The sequence below is a fragment of the Brienomyrus brachyistius genome, chromosome 6 (assembly GCF_023856365.1).
Source record: "Brienomyrus brachyistius isolate T26 chromosome 6, BBRACH_0.4, whole genome shotgun sequence".
Taxonomy (NCBI): Eukaryota; Metazoa; Chordata; class Actinopteri; order Osteoglossiformes; family Mormyridae; genus Brienomyrus; species Brienomyrus brachyistius.
In genome coordinates, this window is record NC_064538.1 from 13,730,417 (window position 1) to 13,748,327 (window position 17,911).

General features: G+C 43.7%; 1 protein-coding gene across 5 annotated transcripts in view; it reads right to left on the reverse strand.

Annotated features, from left to right (window-relative positions):
* Positions 1 to 17,911, reverse strand: part of LOC125744452 (protein bicaudal D homolog 2-like) — a 43,505-nt gene that overhangs the window by 14,564 nt on the left and 11,030 nt on the right. For all 5 annotated transcript variants that reach the window (XR_007398378.1, XM_049016273.1, XM_049016272.1 and 2 more), the window contains exon 3: positions 9,294 to 9,506. Coding sequence is in view for 4 of the 5 variants with exons in the window: in XM_049016273.1 (XP_048872230.1) it covers positions 9,294 to 9,506 (213 nt within the window). In the remaining variant the exon portion in view is untranslated. The remainder of the gene's footprint in view (positions 1 to 9,293; positions 9,507 to 17,911) is intronic.

Consider the following 17,911-nt stretch of genomic DNA (forward strand, 5'->3'; position numbering starts at 1 on the left):
ATCTAATCTGCTGCAGAGGATGGCACCACGCATATGGAGTCCTCACCTTAGCTCCCCTGGCTACAGACATCAGGGACTGCCTTGTTAGTAATCTGAACCCCCCACTAGAAGCCCACTGTCAACACCACCATAAACACGAAAGGACGTCCACAAATGAGAATGTGTGTGGGTTTGGCAACAGATGCTGCTGCTCGAGTAAGATTTATATTTGACCACAGTAAAAGCCCCACATTCCACAAAACAGGGGTTCATCTGGTGAAACCAGTCGCTTCAAAGAAGTTCTGTGTATCCAAAGGGCAGCAGCTGCTGACCACAGAAAGTCATGTTGAACTGGCGACCCTAAGGGTACAGGCACAGCCCGGGTGGTCTGCTAGTGCATCAAGAGGATGGATCGACATACCTGGGCTGTATAAACAACCGAAACCCATCTCATAGACACCTTCCCATTTCCTTCTGGCTATTAAAAGCAGAGATGCTCAACAAAAACAAATGGTAACTCTTTACTTAAAGCAACTCTCATCTTAATGCATTAAAGATACCTTCATAATGCATTATAATGGCTTATACTAACCATTATAATGCATCATGAAGGTATCTATAACACATTAAGATGAGAGGTTCATAGAGCATTTATAATGCATAATAAGCATGGCTATGTGTTATGCCTTTTTAAAAATAGTTCTAGCCATGCCTATAATACTTTATGAATGCATTATGAAGGTATCTATAACGTATTATGATGAATGCTTTAAGTAAAGTCTTGCAAAACAAATTTCACAGCCTAAAGGCCTAAAGGCATGAGACAACCCTTTGAGTAATGTTGCCAGGCAATTGCCAACAAAGACAAAGGGCAACTCCTCTGGACCTGGATGATTGCAAAAAGTTGCCCACTGCTGATCAAAGTTTTTGAAATACAAATCTGTTGCCTAATATCAATGGGCAAGCTGCAGAACAGCATTGGTCAGCAGCACTGACTGGAAACATTGCTCATAAAAGGTGCCCTGTGTATCAACACCCTAACTATATTCAAGTACGGATTTTTGTATTCAAAAACATTTTGTTTTTAAATTTACAGGCAGATGGGCTGTACGTTTTCATACCACACCTGTGAATAAGGCTGCTTTTCCACCGCACAAGGTACGGTACTTGCGGTACGGAAAGACGCTTCCAAGCCACTTGGAAGAAATGGGGCACATGCGAAACACAGAACCATGCTGCTTTAAAATCAAAAAACTTATGCAGGACTACAGGGAAGTCAAGGATCATAATAACATGTTTAAATTCAGCGAAAGAAATACCGCACCGCGCTTTGTGATGATGTCAGTCAGGGGCGGTCCCTGATGATGGCGCCTGTACCAATTTTTATGCCAGTGGAAAACCGACACAAAAGAAGTACCATACTTTTGGTACTTTACGGAAGTACCGATAGTACCGAAAGTATGGTACCTGGTGCAGTGGAAAAGCACCCTAACAGAGACAAAAACACAAACACAATCACCGCCACCACCCGTCGTTTAAACAACATGCCCCTGCACAGACAGTATGCAGATAACAGGATGACCATCAGACCTTCAGGCTGCCGCTTTCACCTTCCAATCATTCATGCATCATTAAATCCAGGAGTTATATAACGCAGAATGTAGAAATCCCGACCAGCATATTCTTGATCTCTTATTATTGAAATTACACAAACATACCAAAGCAGTAACCTGGTGTGTGAAGGGAGTCAATCCAAAAAACATGTATACGCCTAGGAGCAGCGCACATGCACGCTACACTTCACTGTCTCATGCATTTTGCACGGCTAGAGCTGAAGGACAGCAGCAACCTCATATTGGCTTGCTGGTGTTAACAGTCTGTGGTTTACAAGGACAGAACACTCGTCTTTCCGTCCAGAGAGAGCACATGAAAACCAATCCCCCTGAGCAGCACTGATATGCTAAAAATGGGGAGGACAGATGAGGGCGGCCATTCGTACATGAACCGAAGAGTTTCCCAGGAGACAAATATCATTCTGGGAAGCGCAAGTGTTCACAGCAGAAAATTTGAACTGCGCTTTAAAAGCTTGGATCCAACCCTCTCTAAAGGAGGCTTTGGAACTTAAAACCATGGGGTTTAAACTTCAATCCCAGCAAACTTCAAGCACAGGAAGCTCTCTGGTGTGCCAACTCCTGGATTAAAAACTGTCAGAGCAAGGCAGTAACACATATCTTAGCACTTAGATGTTGGCCAGTGTCAGGAGTCTCACATGGAAGAGAAGAACAATAAAGCAGATCAACCTCAGATCAAGGGCAACCCTTCTTAAAATACCCACACAATCTCCCCAGTCATAAATCAGCTAACAGCCACTTGAGACAGTTTCAAGCTAGCAGCCTTCACATGCCTGACACCCGGGCCGACTTGTACTCCCTTCCCAGGATGCGTCACTTATTGGACAAACACCCCATGGAGTACAAAAACCACTAGCAACTCCAAAGCACCCAACAGACAACACCCCACCCCAGCCTCTCATGAAATCCATCACATGGGACTAATGTGCTCTGCATGTGAGAGTTGAGCTAACAAAGCTGTGGGAGATAACACAGGACAAAGGAAAAAAACGAATTCTTCCTCATTCTCCTTGAAGTGCATGGTGTGGGCATAGTGCAATTCATGTGAAAAGTCACTAACGGGGTGCAGAAAAGAGGAAGAGGATGTTGAATCAGACTTCTTTCGTTCTTTTAAATCACAGAAAACCAAAGTAATTGTAAGTTTGTCAGTAATTGTCAATTAATTGTCAAGTCTCATAATGCAGATCGTAAAATGCCTTCGGTTTCCATGAAACCTGGTTATACAGACAGATTGTAAATCATCCTCACGGTGAGTTTTTCCTTTCATTATGCACTCAATTAGCCCCTTTGACTGAACAACAATTGCCGGGGCAGAGAGAGGGGCCTACATTAACACACCACACCAACCACAAGGACTCAAATAGGATCTTCTGTCTTCTCCGCTCATCAAGAGGGGAAATGATCCTGAAACACCATGTGACTACATTTCCGCAAGAGTAAAAAAGAAATGTTAAAAGCCAGCAACCAAATACAGCAGAACTACGGAACCCGAACGCCTCTTAACTCTATGTTGTACGGGTCCGTAGAATTTTTTTCAACTTGTGCCTTGACCAAAATCTTGGATCTCGACCGTTCCTGTAAAAACCTGTAGGGGTCGAGCTGTGCCTCGCCTGCCAAACAATAAGCTCTCCATCCCTCCTTCTCTCCACCTCCAGTAAGCCATCAGCTCACCTCAATACAGGGAAAATGCTCATAAATTGTCATTTATTTCATGCATATTACTTTTGTATGTGTGGTTTTTCATGTATGCATTAGTTTTATGTTGATTGTTAATGTTTTTTTATCGTTATTTCGGTAGACAGGCAATCATTTGGGGATTTGGAATGGGTTAAATTCATTTACATTATTCCATAGCAGGAAATTTGACTTGGACCTTGATCAAATCGCAACTCGACCAGCCTTCTGGAATGAATTCAGTTTGTGTTCCAAGGTACCACTGTAATACACAATCAAATAAGTTCGAATGTAGAAAGTCACAAGCCTCTGGAAATGAGCAACAAAATGACGAAACCAGCACAGTGATAAGGTGGATGCGCCCAGTTTGGTCCATTGCTTTGCATGGGTCACACCCGTCATCCTCTGGGGTTACATTGAAGGCTCAGTTGAAACCTGAGGAGATACAAGTCATTCTGGACACTGCAAGGGCTGCTGCAGTCCATCAGTTACATTCAGAAAAACAACTGCCATCGCAATTGAATATCTGCTCCTCGAGTAACAAGAGTCCCATGGTGGATAAAATCACTACCATCATGATATTTGCAGATTATTTTGAGGTCAGCTGATAAGAATGCTCACATAGCAGAAAGTAACGGTCAAGGCAGCTAGGTGAAAATAACGACTGAGCAGCCGGCATACACAGGTGATCAGGAAGGGGAGGCTTCTCAAAGAAATTCACAAAAATCACGTGTAGATTTTCAAGCCCATCAAGCGAATAGGTGGGCATTTGCACTGAGGTCACCATGGATACATTAGATGCTGCTGAGGAATAACCTCTATAAAATCATCTGTTACACATGAATACACACAATATGGCCAAATATATGTGGACATCCCTATATATTACAGGAATTGCCTAATATAGCCAAACCCATTGTTGACATGAGTGTATAACTACTCACCCAGTCACGCAATCTCCTGCAACAAGCATTAACTGCAGAATGGGTGGTTGTACAGGTGGGGTTAATGACTTTCCACCTGGCAACATCATAGGACGCCATCTTTCCAACAAGTCAGTCTTCATATTTCTGCCCTGGTTAACCACAAAAGAAGTGATTGTGGGAGCAAACTCAGCTGCAAAGTGATCAGCCACACAAGCTCACAGGAAGGGACCTAATAACCCAACATAAATACTCAACCTGAATGGCAGCAGATTCCACCAGAAAGCTAATGGAAAGCCTTCCCGGAAGAGTAGAAGCTATTATATCAGCAACTGGCTGACCAATTTCATATTAATATCCTTGGTTGCAGAATGAGGTGTCAGACGAGCTGGAGCCCACATACTTTTGGCAATATAGTCGTGGGAGGTAAATTAGACTTGATGCATGAACATCCCATCAGCATAAATTAACTGAGAACAAAAACATAGCTCTTAGTCATAATGGGTCTGAGAATGGGGGAAATGAGGCTTGCAGAAGAGACGAGTCAAAAACACGACAAATTCAAAAGACAAGCAGCCACTTGACAGCAATTAAAAGCAGAGCAGATACACCCTGTTCTAAAAATTAGACAAATGATATTAGAAAAGAAATAACATTATGCTACTAGAAGAAAGTCATGGGATGACTCTCCTAAGGTAGGGAGTGTGCAGCCCTTACCACCTGGATAGAAGCCGAAAATATGACGCGCGTGCTTTGGTGGGGCAAACGCTGCGATGCACAGCAAACACTAATGAACTCCCATGCCATTCAGTCAAGTCTGGGCAAAGTTTGGCTTTGAAGATACAATACAGAAACAAGCAAATATTCAAAGCAGGTTTGAAAGCTACCGAAGTTCTGAATATGCATGAGACTACAAAAACGCAAAGTAACGTTTTTTTATTCATGAATAGCCTTCAGGCTGTCTTTCGGGTTTAAGGGGTTTGGAAATTCCTTCGTGCTTGGAGTCAGCAACCATAGTCAAATGAATGTGGGGAGGATTCAGTGGAAAGCAAACCCATATGCTGGCTAAACACGTCGGACAGCTCTTTATATATCTATTTTTGGTCAGACAAAGGAAAATTGCTTGTTAGAGAAAAGCCACATCCCATTACTGATCACATTAATAATGGGTAAGGCTTGCTGCTCAATGACCTCTCTGATTTTCTGCCAGACTCCATGCTCCATTCTGCTGACAGAAGACTTCAGCCATCTTGGGGATGAGAGATGAGCCTCGAATGAAGACCGTAAGGGTCAGTTGTGGAGTAACAGGAGCCAAAGTATAATATGCTTCTAAAGGCAGTCGGACTCCATGCATACCGCCTTTTGTGATAGCTTATTTTCTATTATATAACTTTATACAATTGAAAAACACCCCTTCACAGCTCACAGCTTTCATGCTGAGAGAAGCACTGTATGTAGAAAACTAAGCACCTCACAGCACTACATCACACAAAAAAGGGTGGCACCCCAACCCCATCAAACAGATCAATTAGGGGAAGAAGGCAGGATCAACGGGATGCCAATTGAGACGGTAATGTGAGTCCCGCCTTGCTTTGATTTCTCAAACTCGCCAAACTGCGGGGGTCCCTTTTACCATGAACTGGTTCTTCCAGTCCAGTCTCATGACCAGCTGAGAAGCCGAGATGCCTTAAAGTCACAGCTGTCCGACAGCCAGGCCTACAGATGAATTGAGAGAATTGGGGTTTAGGTGCCTAAAATTAAACTTATCATCCTGTGGAGGAAAGCAAAGGCGAAACACACTGCTCTCTCCGAGTGAGCACTGTTTCCTTCCTCCCCCCACTCGCTCTTTCATTGTGCTGGTTTCATTAATCACAAGGGCAGACAATGGGGGCTTTCAGACTTGTCATGGCCTGCAACACCTCTATGCCAATTCTGTGCACCGAGTCAAACCGTCTGGCTCAAAACATCCCATCTGAAGTGTGCCCCTATCATTAACCCCCATAAACATCTAAGATTGGACCAGCTGCCGTTAGCAAAAGATAAAATTAGCTTGCTTGGTCTTTTACAAACATGTAGATTACCAATGAGCTATAATGTCTGCATCTCATCACATGACATTGTGTCTCAACATAAACCACCAAGTCACCAAGATAACATGCAGAAGATATCGCTCACAACAGAATTTAGCTGTAAAACATGCTTTATTGGGTAAATATCTATAAAAAAAAAACTATTTCCATACTGAAGAATAACAGATCTTAAAATTTTGGGCTTCTGACAAGACTGGTTGCCACTGAGAAGGTTCCACAGGAGCCAGTGGGACCCAGTTGCTGCTGTTGCTTGTGCGTAATAAAAATGTCAAGGCTGAAGTCTGCCGCAGTGCAGTGCAGTGCTTTTTACAGCAGTTCTCCAGACACGCAGTGGGAGGGACAGGAGTACAGAATACATCTTGCAGCAGCAGACTTACCCCACTTTCATGCCCCAGGCCCAGGATGGGATGGAATCAATCACAGGCCCGAAATGTGGGTATGGCCACACGTTACATGCAGTGATTCACAGAAACATTAGCTGAACAGGGTGTGTACATACTGCTCATAAACATGAAGGATCTTGTTACTTCTGCAGATTTCTCTCTCTCTGGTGCAAACTTGCGCAACTTAGTCATAAGTCTCTCACGTAGTGTGTAGCCCACATCTTCCATCGACTCATTCTCAACTGACCAAACAAGGATCGGTTAATCAGCATGAGTTTCAGTGTGTTTTTATGTCACGTCCAGTTAGACCAAAGCTAAAAATTTCTCATTAAAATGCAACAAAGTGTCCAGAGAAACATTAAGTGTGACAAACGTTCTCTGGCAACAGGACTAAAGCTACAAACAGACCCATATCTCAGTATTGGCCCCATAAAGGCAGCGGTTACTCCAACAAAAACATCAGCAAGTAATTAAACATTCAAAGGAGTAGGTGGCTTCCTGCAGGAGTAAGGAGGAGAGTGAATGAGAAATTCAATAATGCTTGTGCAATGTCTGTCACAGTGCACCTTTGAGTAAGATCTCAACGCGTGTATACACAACCCTAACGAGAATCTTCCAGAATTGTCTGATGTACAAACATCCGGGATGAGCCAGCAGGTATTTCCCGTTGTATTTTAAACATTCAACAATTAACAATCCAAAAAGGAAATGCTAGAAAGATTAAATTCTGATATGGCACCAGTCTGAGGTTCAGAAACGCCCATCTGAGCTCTCCTTAGCATTTCAGTGGCAACGACAGAGCAGATAAATTGCAACACAAATCGGAAAGACGTCAGTCCCCAGAAGGGATTAAAGCTTGAGTGAGCTGCCAAAATCTCTAGCATAATTAAAATGAAGGACTCTGCAGACACAACGAATACCCTTAATTCTGACAAGTGACATTAATTTGGATTGTGTCAGAAATACTGTCGTCAATGTCATTTATCCAGCTCCCAGTGAATAAAGCCTTCATTTGTTGTGTAGCTAATTCGTATTTCTCAATGTACAAACAAGAAGTGGGAGGGGGTAGATTTCTGAAACAAACCAGATGAATTTAATAATGCTAATAAAGCTACTGGGGCTAAAAGAGCTAACATACTCCCTTAGGGTGGACTAGGGAAGCACTTCAGCTGTTCTCTGGAGAAGGCACACACACCCAAGACAAAGAGAAGTCTAAGAATTTGGGCGTGTGACCCTAGGCGCCATCCTACACGGGACAGACATGCGTGGCATAAATAAACCAGCTTGTTGTGAGGGGATGATGTTAGTCTGGGTCCAAAATGGGAAAGCAGCCTGCAGGGTGTTAGTCTACAAACACATGTACCCGTGAACAAAGAACACAAAACAGCAGAATGAAGTGAAGAGGCAGGCAGGCTACAGAAAACTGCTTTGCTGTTTCATGTGGAGCATGGAGGTCTGCTACATGTAAATCAGACACTGGACCCAAACAAATAAAGCTGTAGAATGCTGTCTGTGTCCATAGCAGATGCTTCCGAATGAGTGCTGTTCCCCGACACTGACTGTCTGAGTGTTCTTCTGCTAAAGACGCCCTTAAAATGAGCTACTGGTTATTACAGCTCAAGGAAGTCCACAGAGAGACATCGCTGTACACAATGAGATAAGTTACTGTCAAAAAAAAAAAGCATTGTCTTGGTACTTCATAGGTGACCGAAAACACGGCTTTGGTGTTCTCTGTGCACATAAGAAATCCACCCTCCTTTTAAATACAATATCCAAGCTTTTCAAAAGCGTCTCCTTGTTTTAGAAAGGGAAGAGCTACCATGACATTTTGAGGAACCCATTCCTAGTCAATTAGCACTTCATGTAAATCATTTTCAGGGGGATTATGGGTAACATACATGGATTTTCTGTGCTTCAGCTGCTGAGCCAGACAGCCCCCTAACACACGGAGGTGCAGATACCAGAAAGGTCTTCATCTTCACAGGAACCGATAATCTGTGAACATGATGTAAAAGTTCCCTTGTCTTTGCCTTCCAGCAGCGATCCAGTCACACAGGCTGAACAGAGACCTATCTTCATCCTAGCATTCGACAACTAACCCGCCCCCTTAATTATTGACAACATTCAGTCACAGTTTTCGGATGCTCAGCCAATGCCAGCGGAAAAACAATCGGAAAACCATTACTCTAAAGTACCCTACATACACCTGCTACAGCCATCCGTCAATGTGCCCAGCTGTTGTAGTCCTCAACAAAAATCCCTGCTGGAAGTACATCAGTGCTGGTTGTGGAACATAATTACATTGTCCTATTAACAGACACAGAAGACGTTATCAGATGGGACTCTCTGCTCAAGCTGATTCATCCTGAAAAAATTACACTTTCACATAAAATGTGGCTGCAAAGACACAAACATACAGTTTCACTACATAATAGCCGAGACATTGTTGTTGCTTGTAAGGATATTTTTGTTTGTATAAATAAGCTATTCTGTTCCTAGAGTTGGTACAGAAGATTGCTCCAAAACCTTCCCCCCATCATTTTCGCCTGGTCCACCACCCCACATATAATGCAAAAACAGTATATATTCTGGCGGGGGGTGTTCAGCACTCACCTCCCGCATCTCCTGGGCGATGGTTGCCAGGCGCTCGTTCTCTGACTGGGTGTTGGTCAGGACGTTCCTCATCTGCCTCAGCTCGGTCTGCAGCTCCAGGACCCTCTGCTCGTAGTACGCCTCCTTGGAGGCGGACTCCTGGATCAGGGACTCTTCCCGACTCTCTCCATCAGCAGCCACCTTCTTATGGTTGGAGTGTGCTTGACCAAAGGCCTGGGGGGACAAGGAGACCCCTGCTGAAATCCTGAGCTAGACCCACTTTAGCAAACCAAAAAACCTGCTGTGACTGCAAATGTATGAGCAACAAGATAGTATAAATCAACAATAATTAAGTGGTGAAACAGTTTTGCCAATAATATCCTTTACTTAATAAGTTATTGTCAACAAAACAGCAGTGGGGGGGGGAGAGACATTTCCCAAAACTGAAAACATAAAACAATTAAATACAATATTAACATTCTACCGTGTTGAAGACTTTTGAAAAAGCTTTTAAAGACAGCCAAGCATCAGGGGTCAAATCATTAAGGAAACCCACATTCATCCATGAAGGAAACCCACATTCATCCATTAAGGAAACCCACATTCATCCATGAAGGAAACCCACATTCATCATCCGAGAGATGGGCACCACCACACAGCAAACAAAAGCTGCCACCTGAGCTCTCAACAGGCAGCGGCTGGGGAATCGACTAGAACTGGTGTGAAAGCACCAATCACCGGTGTAGACGGAAACATCCTGGGAAAATTAAACAGTCAGACAAAGGGCCATCTGCTTACTGTTTCAGCTTCATCCCAAAGGCGTAATCGCAGATTTAAATACATCACCTAAAAATTTATTTCAGATTAATCTGGAATTTATTTCAACATGTAGCCATTGGTAAATATTAATACAGTAAAACCTCGAATTGCGAGTAACTTGGTTTGTGAGTGTTTGGAAAGACGAGCAGAAATTTTAACTTGATAAACGAGTGAGGACTTGCAATACGAGTATTACGTATACACTTTGTCTGCTGGGCGTCACGTTCTGCAGGAGATGAAACGCGATAAAAACTGGCTTCAAGATGTCTTGTGAATTAGGCTAAATTCATATGAATTCCCATCAACGTCATTATGCAAATCTCTGATTAAGGACCGCCCCCCCGTGCCATGGCCATGTTTAAGGTGTTTGCATGACATCACTCTCATCCCCGTTTTATTTACTTATAAGCTCTTTCGTGTTCTCCTGAAACCCTCAACTCGGGCACAATGAGGGGAGAGCAGATTCCGGGCCTGAGACAGCAGTAACTCATGCAAATTACCGCGAGACAGAATGCAATGGCAAGCAATGCGGGCAGCACTCCGCCCCCACAGCAGAGCGAACCTGGAGGAAGGGACTGATAAACGCAAACATCTTTCCGTTCTTAAACGTGTCCTAATTCTTGCGCCATCCGACAGATCACTGCTTGACAGGATATCGCACAGACCAAGAGACTGGATCACATGTTTAGTATGTGCTTCTCCAAAACATCACTACAATCTATGACACACATGGCTGTCACTTTGTCACGGAGTAGTTAGTGGGAGGTAAGGGTACTGACTAAAGTGGGGTTCTTGTGTCGTTGCGTGAATCATTAGGGTTTTAAGTGCTGGAGATTACAGCCAGAGTTTCTGTTCATAACTATGATCATGTGACTTTCAGGCTCGGTCATAAACACATTGGGTAATGGACTATTTTCAGAGGTCTTTTCACAGGCGATGCCATACTTGCATTCAACCTGCTATGCTGCCGGAGTGATTGACAGTGCAAGAGAGGGGCCAGCAACGTCTGGTGCATGAAAGTTTAGGGCAAGAGGAGCAAATTGTTAACATTATACTTTGAAATAAAAGGCAAGAAAAATCAACATACAGACAACAAAGGGGAGAGTACAGTGATATTTGAACCTTTTATATCAGGGTTGGCCGATCTGATCCAGAAGAGGCCGCTGGGTATGCGGGTTTTCGCCAGAACTCTGCACTCAGATAATTAGAGGACTGATTGGCTAAGGAGCTCTCAGACCTGGTTTTGAACCTACATACACACTGGCCCTTAGAGACTGCCCACCCCTGCTTTAAAACAAACATCCATCTGATTAATTCATCAACCACACTTAAGTCGTTTCCGTCAAGAATCTGTATGAACAAAACTGCAACATTCCTGTCTCACAACACAAAACCCTGGGTGATTTCAAGGCCGGTCATTCAGCAGAGCGTGTCAAAGCCAACAAGACCTCAATGCTAGTCCCCGTTTTCAGTCCAGCACAAACAATGCAGGCTTAAGGTTTGATGTTTGAGGCCATTGTGTGAAATCTGTGTCAAAAGCATTAAAGGGCTGAGGAGCTGCAAGGAGGGCAGTCAGAACCATAATCCATAAACTTCTGAGAAGACTCAGCACAACACAAGCAAGTCAACTGCAGCCTTGTAAAGTACATCCAGATTCCACGTCACAAGTTAGGTCTATATTTCAAAACTGAAAATGTCAAGAGTCTTCTTCCAGCCCTTGATGATATATAGTATTTGATAATAAAAGCAGTATCAGAACAGCGGTGCTTGTACTTTACCCAAGCCTAAGCACCAAACTTCACAAAATCTAGTTCAAACTTGGGTTTGACTCAATCGCTGACCTTTCATTAAACACATTCCAATATCCCAGTTCTCCGTCGAGCAGATGAAACAAATGGACTGTGAAGCAAGAACAGCCAGAGAGAGAACCTGGCACCCTTCACTCGGATGCACACCAGAGTGAGCTCAGGAAGTGGGGGGGGGGGGGGGGGGCGGGAGGCGGGCATGTTACTTTGCAAATAATAGTGACATGAATCACATAATTCTGAAGACCAGAACAACTCACATGACAAGAAACCAACTTTCATAACTTAAAATCGTACCAGACAAAAAACACAATTATCCATGAACAACAGAGGAATATAATTCTTCAATTCTCTAGTTCTCATGGGCAACACAGGACCAACTGTCAGGCAACCCCCCCCCCCAAACCCAATCATTCAGGCAGTCAAATATAAATTACTTCTTGACATTCACAAACTCCTTGAAAGGAACAGGAAACAGGCTCCATAAGGTGGGGCAACAGGGAGCATCTCTGAAGGAGAGCTGAGTGAGAACTTGGATTATAGGGCAAAGCGGGGCTGAAGGAGAGAGGTGACTGGTGCTGAAGACAGGATGTGGGAGGAGTCAGAGGTCGCGGTCATCTGGTGCTATATCACGGGAGACAGAAGCCTGCATCCCCAGAGATGCCCTGGCAGGCTGCCATACTGATCATTGCCTTGCCAGACTGGGAGAGCCCTGGATACTGTATGCATACTGCAGTGCACATATGGCCCGGTCTTCCCTCCATGTACTGCAGCGCCAATTCAAAACCCAAGGACTGGTTAAAGTGTGGGGGAGGGAATAATTTAAAAACCACGCCAAAGGCAAAAACAGACAATTAGGGGCAGGAATCGGCAGTGTCCGCCCGATTCGATATTTCAACATATGCTTGCTGATTCGACACGTACCGCCGTTTTTAAAGAGATGAAGAGCATTTCAGGTCTATATTTAAAGTAAAGACAAGGGCTGAAACAGTGCACCTATTTCTTATGCGCCTTTTAGTTACATCATCCTCAGTTTGGAATGCACGGTGAGTACATTTCTTGGCAAAACCTAGGAAAAACCTAAATTCACCAGTAGATGTTCAACATGGAAAACAATACGCTAATTGTGGCTTTGAGTTGGTTACATCTAGTGCTAGAGCTCGAGGACCCTCCCTCCTCACTTACATCAGTAGCTTCAGAACACTTGGTCTTACCAATAAATGAAGCCAAACCCAGAGACAGTAGTTGATAAGGCTGTCTGATGGCTCTGTTATACCAAACTTTGGAAATTCAGACCAGGCTAACAAAAAAAAAAAACTAATGGTAAAGATCACACAACATGATTTGAGTCTTGATTTTCCAATTGTCAACAAAAGCTCCATATCGGAGGCGAATCGGTGATGCTTGGCGCTGGCACATCTGCACTCCATCTCTATTGGTTCGGAGACGAGAGTGGACAGATTCACTGATGCGTTGCAGATGCCAGGCAGATATCTAGCAAGCTAAATATCTGGACCTGTCCATCCATCCATCCATTTTCCAAACCGCTTATCCTACTGGGTCGCGGGGGGTCCGGAGCCTATCCCGGAAGCAATGGGCACGAGGCAGGGAACAACCCAGCCCATCGCAGGGCACACTCACACACCATTCACTCACACATGCACACCTATTGGCAATTTAGCAACTCCAATTAGCCTCAGCATGTTTTTGGACTGTGGGGGGAACCCGGAGGAAACCCCACGACGACATGGGGAGTCTGGACCTGTCGGCAACTTCAAATCCTGTAGTGTGAAAAGTGTCGCAGCTGGCAATCAGTGCACAAGACACAAGGTGAGGTGAAACCCGAGGAATGTAAAATGGTGTAAATAGTTCAGTTTGTTCAATCTGGATTCAGCACAAACTGAACAAACAAAATCCTGAACTTATATAGCATGTTGAAACATGATAATCTGAGCTCCTCACACCGCCAAACCCACCGTACCCCCCACCCCCACTGACCCCCTTCAATTCCTCACATTTTATATTTGCATTTCTCTTGAATCTTGCTCTTAGAAATACTAAATATAAGAAATTATTATTGGATATGTTTTTTTTTACTCAAGAATAGGATACCAGATTTCAGTTTAAAAAGGGAAATATTACGCTTAATTAAACTAAAAACATGAGTTTTGCAAGAAAACCTGATGATAATTTTCGCGGTTTCAGTGAGTAAAAATCTATAAGAAACAGTCAAAAAATCCTATGCAGTTTTTTGGTTGCAGACCTGTGTGATTACAGCTATTTTGATTATGTTATTAAAGACTTCGGTTGGTACATCTATGGAAGATGAACCCACCAACGAAGGCTGATTAGAACTAAGGGCAGGTAATCTGGACCACACTAGAAGATCATCTATTAGTCATGAACTGGATGATCCCAACTATGCTCATATTTCTTAACACCCCCCCATCCCTTAATGCAACTGCAGAACTTAAGCCAAAAAAAAAACCTAGTTAGATTACTCAATGTAATCAAATCCAGTATTGGAACAGTGTTTAATTTTTAAGAATAGTGGCCATTACATTTGGTAGCAGAAATAACTCATTATTAACATTATTATAAAAACACATTTATATACATATACTTTAGGGGTGTAAATTTTAAGGTTCGGCACAATAAAATTCGATTTTGAATTTGCGATGCAGTGATTTGATATCTGGCAATATTTTGAATGTTACTGGAACACGATTCGATTCACTAATGTTGGATCAGTGTTTTCAATACAGTGTAACATAAGCTGATATTAGTGGAAGTCATTTGCATTGAAAAACACTGTTTAATTTTTCATTTTAACAAAAGAATGTCGAAAAACTCATGCAGTGCTTTAAAATACTCTACTAAGGTAAGTCTCTAGATTGCTTTGGGTTAGAGGTTTTTTCACAGATTAGTTTTTTTCAGCAGCAATTTGATGTATAGTCAGTTTAATATGAACTGATATCTGTTAACTGAATCAATCAAATCGTATCGTGGCCTTAACAATTGGCATACTGATTAGAATCGAAGATACCCCTACTGTCATTCTATGCATTAACTTGACCTTGCTCCGCCTCTTCTGAAAAGCATTTGGTATTTAGAGCTCTGCTTTGGGTTCAAACCTGAGGTGCCAACACAGTCACCATCTACTGCAGGCATGCAAGCAAGCAGTGTGGAAAGCATCAAATTCCCAGTCGGCGGTGACAGGGGGAAGCATCAGCAAGTTGCTGGGAGCAAACCGTGATGACTTCAGCCTTGGGGTAGAACCATTTCAGAATAGAAAGGGAGACAGCAAGTGCCTTAATCAAAAGGCAGTAAGTAGCCCTTCTTCCTTTGAAATGGACCCCAATGCAAAAAATCAACTGGCCAGGGACACGTCCGGCAGATTTCCTACTCGATATTATAACTACGCATTGTCAAGTGCCACAGGGAGGCTGAGAGGCAACTGGGAAGAGTGCTGGGATTAAAGCTGACACAGCATGGTAGAATCCGGAAGCCAAGCAAACTCTGAATGCACTGAAGTAATGTATGCGGCGCTATCCTGAAAAGCAAAAGGGACATTGTGCAATCAGCACTGCATGGAAATTAAGGTCACCAAACCTGCCAGTCAGCATCCAAATTGCAATGGAGCTTTACAGGCAAATTAGGCTCCTTCATTCAGTATTAATAAGTTTGTCAACAACTGGTTCCACTCATTTGCAAATCTGAGGGTTTACCCATGTAGAGCCTTGTCCCAATTCAACCTTTTTGAACCATCAGCAGCTGTGGATGCAGGAGTAGAGGACATACAGCTGGATCTCCTCTAAGATAATAAGCCTTTTCATTACCCAATTGGGATTCAGCAGTTTCAGAAAATGGATGGATGGATGGATGGATGGATGAATGTAGCCTCCGTATACATGAGTCATTTCAAGTCAAGGGAGCATAACAGCAGGAAGTTCCCCGGATTTCCTTCCTTGACACAATTCTGAGCAGCAGTCCAAAGTCACACGTCCTTTGGGTTTTCACAACCACACATTTACTTAACGGACACCCTTTACCCCAGTGACCAGCAACGTACGCTGCGCTAATCTGGCCACCAGCCCGAGAGCTCGGATTTACATTCCAGAAACTGAACTGAAGCAGCGAACACTCCAGGATGTGACTAGGAGAGGAAGAAGCTGGCAGGAGAATCGCGAGCACATCAGGATGAATCACTGTACGCTTTCCTAATGATGCTTCTCACAACGCACAGGAGGATTTGCTCATTCCTGCAGGAATGAAACCCAAACAGCACCGGCCACTTTCCATGGCCCGTTTCATTTCATGTCCATTTGAGCCATTCATCAACCTCTCTTATTCTGCATGATCCTTCTATGTTGACTTCATGCACCTCATTGACCATTTTTCCAGCAAGACCATTGCTGTGAGTCACCCATGCAGTGTTAATGTCACACCAAGTTTCAGATGAAAAACACTGAGGGGCGCCGAGATCTTATGGCACCAAGAATGAAATCTGGGGTCCACTGTTAACTGCCAGTACTCACAGCATAATTCTCCATGCTGTTCCCCACCTGGACTTTAGATATCTAGGCTATCTGGAGTGAGAGATGTTCCTGTGAGATCTCACTGGTCCAAACACAATTTTTATGGTTTCCATGCTGGTTAAACTGGCAGGAGCAGAGCGGTGGCAGATGGCGTCAAGCAAGCCCATCCCCCATGGCAAACGGGGTGTGATCAGGCATTCTTGACCCCATACATCATAGAAAACAGGGCCCCTTTGTGTAAGTTACACAGCTGACTCAAAGGAGACACTTCCTGTTTTTGCAACAAGGAAGTAATGATCTGGGCAGCTGCAAAAACAGTAAACCTATTGGCCATCATGTGAGTTTATAATCATGCAAAAATAAACTGGAACTTCAATGGTCATAATCATAATTTCTCCATCATATATGACCAGATGAAAGAATTTTTCTGCCTCTACATGCTAACAAATCAGTAGCTTGGGTCTAAACGGAGCCAGTTAGGCCGAATCGCCAAATTTCAGAGGCTACTAATTATGCAACAAATGAGAAGTTCAAGGTCATGTCCCCTCTAAAGACAGTAATACTAATTACGTGGCACAAGCAGAACTTTACACAAGCTCGTACCCTGGGCAGAGGAGACCAAATCTGCCAAATGAGACAGGCTCACAAATATGGCTGCCATTCCTACTGCCTTGCACCCCATAGGAAATCAAGAAATTGGGAAATAATGTTGTGCTGTGATGGGTGTAAAGGCACATAAAGGGACCAGTTATGTCAGCCTGAGCAGAATCATCCAGCCAGATATTCCAAGCCAGCTTAGCCCTGAGACAATGTGCTGATCAGGGCTGGGGGCTCCTTCTGCATCTTTAAATATATCAGTATAGATAATGGAGCCGACGTTCCTGTGAAAACAAGAACCCACCCCATCTCTGGCACCCCAGGGAGGTCCTGTCGTCCGCCCCCCCCCCAGCACTGCCCACCCAGAGAGAGCAAGCAGTGGTCTGCAAAGGCTTTTCCTCCTCTGCAGTCCTCCGGGCTGGATGAGGCCAAATGGACAGGTGCATGAAGAATTTCACACGACTCCCTTTCATAGAGTGACCCTCTGAAAGATCATGCCACACTTCGAAGGGTCTTACATTTACAGCAGGATATTTACAAACATATGTACAGGGGAGTATAACTTATTTATGGATATTGACCACGGAGGAAACTGTCTATTCCAGCACCTCTTTGTTTTTCCCTGCAAGGTACTGGTGCCTCTCAATATCTGATGGTACTGAATAACATATCAGCACCTGGTACTTGGTAAGAAAGGCAATACTGGCAGCTGTATCCCCAATTCGATTAGCACAGTACTGCTGGTCCATCACAGGGCAAAAGCTTATATGCATTACTGCATCCTGAGAAATGAGGATATTAGTGTGAAGGGAGCAGGGGGGAAATGACATTCACACATTTAAAGGGAAGTGTTCTAACCAAGCACATCCCGAGGGCAACA